The following is a 6,223-nucleotide window of genomic DNA, read 5'->3' as shown; positions in this document are numbered from 1 at the left end:
ACATCTTTTCCTGCGTGGGTTTATGCATTGTTCTTATAGCTGCCCTCTATGCACTACAAGGCCTGCAGCAGCAGACACAGATAAAGTTCTATCCGCTCTGTTGGTCTGCTCAGCACTTTCTGGAGGAGAGGATTGGAGAGGGAGGCCTTCTTGCTGCACTAGGAAAACTGGCTAGTGTACATGCCCTCTAATGTTTGTCTTTAGCTATGGTTGTTGTCTGCACACCATCACGGGCTCCATATTGGTGATAATGCAGCCATTGTCTCCTAGTAGTAAGCTCGCGATGCAGATCACAATCTGCTTTCTAAGGTTCTCATAAAATTACGGATACGCTAAGGTTTAAAAACCTTATGATGAGAATATATATATATATATACATACATACATATATATATATATATATATATATATCCAGAGCTTGTTTCTATGGAACACATTAAATACGTGTGGAGCCTTGCACACCAATGCCTTGGACAACACATGTTTCAATGATTTCAGCATGTTTGTCATCGTCATTCATGATTATGCTCCAAGCAAGGGTTGCATGGAAGAGAAGAAGAAAGAGGACGGCATGCCTTGGTGTCTGTGCACCTAATTTGTAATCATAAATTTTTCATATTAAATGAGTGTGACCCGCATACATATCGTAGGTCCTAGTAGCAACTCATATTTCCATGTTTTGTATTGGGATTAGACACTGCCCATATAGGCTAAGACCTTCCCATTAAAATATTGCATTTGTATTTGCTTTTATTGGGTCCTAGACACTGGCATAGAGACTTAACACAGACATAATATCGCATTAGTGTGTAAGAAAAGAAGAAGAAGCACAAATGGTACTTAAAGAAGAAGAATCAAAGTACCAAGCACAAAGTGGCAATAAGAAGAACTAAGTCCACATAAAAAAACCTAAGTCCACATAAAAAAAACTAAGAAGAACTAAGTCCACATAAAAAAACCTATCAAAGAGAAAAGGCCAAAAGCCAAGAAGCATTCAAAAATGTGAAGAGACGGACACATCTATACTGATGTACCTAAGCTAAAAGTTCATCCCTCACCTAAAGCCAAAGTAGCATTAAGGGGGGAAGGGGAGAGTGCCAAAGTAGCACATGAGCTAAAATTGCTCATAGCACCTAGGGGAAGTGCTCTGCAAATGTAAAACACTCGACCACAAAGAGTAGCCACAAAGAGCACCTTGGGGAAGTGAAAATCAACCTGGGCCATCTTTAAAATAGCCTTTGAGCTACCCAACCAAGTTAAAAATGAGAGGGGGGGGGTGAAATTATGTTTTAAAACTCACATCTAACCACTTTGCAGTAGCTTAAGAAAATGGCACCAAGGGGGGTGTTGAGAAATGTGGTGCCATTGTGCACAAAGAAAAGGTTGGGATTGAGTAATATACAAGGCCATCTAGAAAGTTGCCACATCATCAAAGCTAATTTATCCCACATGAGCTCTCAAGCAACTTAGTAGCCACCTCTCATATAAAAGAGACACCTCCAAACAATGCAAACACAATCAACTCATATAAAAGAGACACCTCATATAAAAGAGACACCTCCAAACAATGCAAACACAATCAACTCATATAAAAGAGACACCTCCAAACAATGCAAACACAATCAACTCATATAAAAGAGACACCTCCAAACAATGCAAACACAATCAACTCATCTCAACCAATATCAAGTAAGTCCATTTGGTTGCATATCTTGTTCATCTCTTTTTAGTTATTCTTTACTCTATCTCATGTCATCTTCATCATGTTTAGTATTTATTTTAATCCACCTTAGCTTAAGCATAGTCTTGATCGATGTTTTTGAACAGTAAGTACTCACAAACCAACCAAAAAATCCCTTTTATGTGTGAATCTACCATGCCACTTCTTTACACCGTGTTTTGCACATAATCCTTCATGCCGATGATTCACCCAATTAATTGCTCACATGCTTTTTGTAAAGCAATCTTATCTTTTTCAATGTGGTATGGTATACCCTTTGAGTTTATATACAAATTTGGAAAATTCAATGACCTTTATTATATAATTAGAAATGAGCTAGTAGAGTTAGTCACAGATGGAGTCATGATTCTTCTTGCATGGTTTCTTCTTATATAATTAGAAATGAGCTAGTGGAATTAGTTTTTGAATCTTGAGTACCTCTAAATAAGAGCACAATTCACGAGATACACTTGAGACTTATTTCTTCTAGATTTATAAACATCTTAATGTGCCTCCTTAATGGATTGAACCTTATTTTTTCTTATCTATTCTTCTCAATCTACAAACATCTTAAGGTGCATCCTTGATGGCTAGAGGTTTTGCTCAATCCAAAAGATACCTATGCCAATACCTCCCTTTTGAGGGACAATATTCTCTAAGTCTTCATCTTTGAAATTCATATCTAAAGGAAGTGGTATGGATTTTTCTTAATTTAAATGCAAGGAAGTGCGTTCTACAAGATACAAATGGAGGTTGATTGGTTTGATGAAATCTATTGCATGATGAAGAAGAGGAAATATCCTTCTCTATTTGTTAAGGCTACCACATTTGGCCCACTATCATCTTCTTTACTTGATGGGCATAGAGTCAATATCTCTTTGAATCTATGCTATAACCTAAGAAGATGCATTTTTATCTTTTAATATCTAATTTGGTACTATAAGCATCTAGAGTATGTTCATAACATTCACCCCCAAAAGCTTTTAAGTTATAGCTGAGGTTTCTTGCCCAAGGAGGCTTATGCAGAGTCATTCTTTTCAGAATACTTGTTGTGCTCTAATATAGTTGTGTCAAATGTCTTAGAACAAAAGGATTTAGGAAAATATTTCCTTTTGAGTTTACTCTTTGCTACCTTCATAGTAGTGCGATTCATATGCTCTTTATAATGACACTTGACTATAGAGTATAAGCGGTAGTGAGCTTCCACTTAATGTCTCATATTTCCATAAAAATGGCAACATTTATGAGCTAAAGAGGAACCTTGGACCTAAAATTGACCTCTTTTAGAAAGAGTTTTCTCATCGCCCCTACAAGCTTAAATTGATAGAAAACTAGTGGCAAATGCTTTAACAAGCTTACCTTTCTAAGAGCCTATATAGTAAGATGTGCATATCTCTTGTGCCATAGTTTACTACTACATTTTTGAAAGAGCCTACGTACAGAGATGCACATATCTTTCATGCCATAGCCTCTCTTTCACCTCTCTTTCTCTATTACGTAGCCTCTCTTTCTCCCTAGCCTCTCCAAATAGATGGACTGCCCCAAAAAAAAAGGTTGGAACGTCATTGTGCTCTCCCTCTCTCTCGGGCCACAACCCAAACCCTTGCCCTTGGTCATCATGGCGTATAGTGTTCTCAGAACCCTCTAGAACTCGAACAACCCAGAAGCCTCCAGCTCCTAAACTTTTACCTTTTTTAACATAAGTCCTCAAGGAATTTTACGTAAGGTGCTCCGCTAAGGTTCTCCCTCTCAAACTAATTAATTAATGTAAAAGAGAATTGGGCACCCATATTAGCATGGAATACAAATGCTAATAGTTTCACACAAGTTATTTCTTCAAATTCCCTTTGTAATGATCCTCTCGTCTTTGTTAAGAATGACATTCGTAGTCTAGTCGCTTATCTTGTAAGCATGAAGGCATAAGCTAGTCCATAATTGTATGTACTTTATTTTTTATTTAAAGTGTTCAAAATACTATAACATCACTACCTAGAGCACTATAGCTTTAGGCTTACATTAAGTTCATCTGGTTACGATGATAGAATAATAAGTTCATCTTGTGATGGTGAGCCATCATTATTATAGTCATGATTTATATGGTATATATGTGTGTGAAGCCATGTAGAACATGTTGGAGTCAATACTTCCTAGATGAACAAAGCACTTGAAGGGAAGTGCCAACAAAGCCCTTTGGGTGCCCGATGAAAGAGGCACATTCTTTTGAGATCCTGTACGTGAACCGAGTGTTGAATAGGAGTCAGTGCAAGAAAACAAGAACATTATACTGTACTTTTATTGGTTGAAATGAAAGAAAACTGAGACCAAGATTTTGAGGAATTGATTTTCCTACATTTTAGCTATAAAACTAGCATCAATTGAAAATCTAGCTGACTTGATGATTTTTCTTTGATTTAATTGGTCGAAAAAGGGATGTTCTTATCGAGCACTCATTAGTTATAGTGGTGTTATGTATATGAGAGCAATATAGGGATGTAAGTTATATATATAGATATATAGATATATATATATATATATACCTGGTGCGTTCGGAGGAGGAGCGCGAGGAGAGGACGTAGAGGGTGCCGCCTATGAAGAGAAAGCCGGAGATGGTGACGGTCAGGACGGCGGCGATGATGAGGCCGAGGCCGCCCAGGAAGACTAAGGGCAGAAAGAACAGCATGATGGCCACCAGTATGAACCCCGCCACAGCTGCCACGCCCGCCAGTCCCACCGCCACCAGCTTCGCATGGTTGAGCACCGCCGGATTGCTCATCGCCGCGCACTGCTGCCACCACAAGCTCAGCTGCTGCCACCACAACGACGCCACCTCCTTGGACTGCATCTCTCGCACGCTCGCCAGCAAAACGCCGCCACCACCACCACCACAAGAAAAACAAGAAGAACGCCACCACAAGTAAAACGCCCTACCTGCACAAGAAGAACACCACCACCACCACCACGAAGAGGAGGTTCTTACCTTCTTGATCACAAACAAGCAGGCGGAATGAGCCCAAGCACTTGCAGCTTTATGAGCTCTAAATGAGAATCTCTAGGTAGCCTACTGATTTCCCCCGCGTACAGGCTAACGATTTTTTCCCTTGCTTGGGCGGTGGTGGGTGGTGGTGGTGGGCGGTGGTAGATTCCTTAATGACAATGTCATTTCAATGAAAATGAAATGATTCCATTAACGACTAATAGGGAAGGAGATGCACCATACATTGATTGTGCTAAAATGCACACTCCAACATCAAGGCTTGATTCATTACATCTTAGCAAAAATAAACCTTAATTCGTTGCATCTTATTAGCCCAAATAAAGCCTATTTTGTTACATCATGAAAGAAAACCCCTCCAAACAAGCAATGACCTCTTAAGCCCCATGTTCATTGACCCATGACTTTTCAAGCTACTAAGAAATAGTTATACATTTAAACATCTCAAAGCCATGCTCATAGACTTACCCTCAAAAGGTGTTAATTGAGTTCCTAGCTCACCATCACACTTGAATAGGAGATCTTTCCCTTGCAAGCCTCCATTTGCAGTCTAATCAATTGTAGATGATGCGTAATTGTGATATTAACTCAACGTGTAATCTACTATTACACAAGCTTCAAATGTTGCATATGAAGTATATATAAAGATGGCATCAAATAATATGGTCAAGTCTTGGAAAACTTGACTATGAGGACAAGTTTTATCTCCATTCACCTCTTTCTTAGGAGGTCAAGGTATCCTCCACTTACTTCAAGGCAGTAGTGTTGGCTCCTCCTTTGGCCTTATTGGATTGGATGATCTTTCTTAAACCATAAGTTCATCTCCATGTTCATCCTAATTAGTTGGAAGAGTTAAGATCATGGTCCACCACATCATCCATATAAAGGGTTGCATGAGTAACTACTACCTAAATGACTAATCTAACTTAGGGTCAAATTTGTCCACTAAATTCTTGTATGGGTACATGATTATAAGCACAACAATGAGCTCATAGAGGCTACTAGTAGGTGTTTGGACAATTGGTATTTTCTCCCATGTTAAACATATAAGTTATCACGTTATATCATGCATCTATTTGATGTGCTCAAGATAATTATGGAGAACATCTTTATGTCCATCTAAGTTCCTAGGAGCTCTATCAAGGTCCATTACAGCTAATGAGAACGATCTCTACTTGTGTATCACCATAGCTATCGTTACACTTAGGAAGCATATAATAGGAGAACTTTGTCATTTTTTTTGGTTGATTGGGAGTGGGGGTGGGGGGGTGTCACTATGTAAAAACCCCATATAGTAATGGATAATTGAAAAAACCGCTAGGGGATCTATGAAAGCTCTATCAAAATCCATTACAACTAATGGCTTTGTGTGTGAGAGCGATCTTTACTTGTGTATCACCATAGCTTTCTTTACACTTAGGAAGCATAATAATAGGAGAACTTTGCCGTTTTTTTGGGGGGGTGGGTGGGGGGTGTCACTATGTAAAAACCCCATATAGAAATGGATAACT

General features: G+C 38.9%; 1 protein-coding gene across 1 annotated transcript; it reads right to left on the bottom strand.

The window, feature by feature from the left end:
• Positions 1-3,645: 3,645 nt before the first annotated feature.
• LOC147609462 (uncharacterized) lies at positions 3,646-4,778 on the bottom strand. Its single transcript, XM_086787900.1, has 2 exons — positions 4,258-4,778; positions 3,646-3,948 (listed from the first exon to the last, which is right to left on the bottom strand). The coding sequence occupies exons 1-2, from the start codon at positions 4,560-4,562 to the stop codon at positions 3,858-3,860; spliced, it is 396 nt and encodes a 131-aa protein (XP_086644026.1). The 5' UTR covers positions 4,563-4,778; the 3' UTR covers positions 3,646-3,857.
• Positions 4,779-6,223: the final 1,445 nt, after the last annotated feature.

The sequence above is a fragment of the Cibotium barometz genome, chromosome 51, assembly GCF_041138505.1.
Source record: "Cibotium barometz isolate CiBa-2024 chromosome 51, ASM4113850v1, whole genome shotgun sequence".
In the NCBI taxonomy this organism is placed as follows: domain Eukaryota; kingdom Viridiplantae; phylum Streptophyta; class Polypodiopsida; order Cyatheales; family Cibotiaceae; genus Cibotium; species Cibotium barometz.
This window is presented reverse-complemented; position numbering and strand designations above follow the sequence as displayed.

Coding starts and splice junctions, on each gene's coding strand:
- LOC147609462 (XM_086787900.1), bottom strand. CDS start 4,562: ATGCAGTCCAAGGAGGTGGCGTCGTTGTGGTGGCAGCAGCTGAGCTTG. Junction 3,949..4,257: donor TCCTCCTCCGAACGCACCAG/GTATATATATAT, acceptor GTTCACGTACAG/GATCTCAAAAGAATGTGCCT.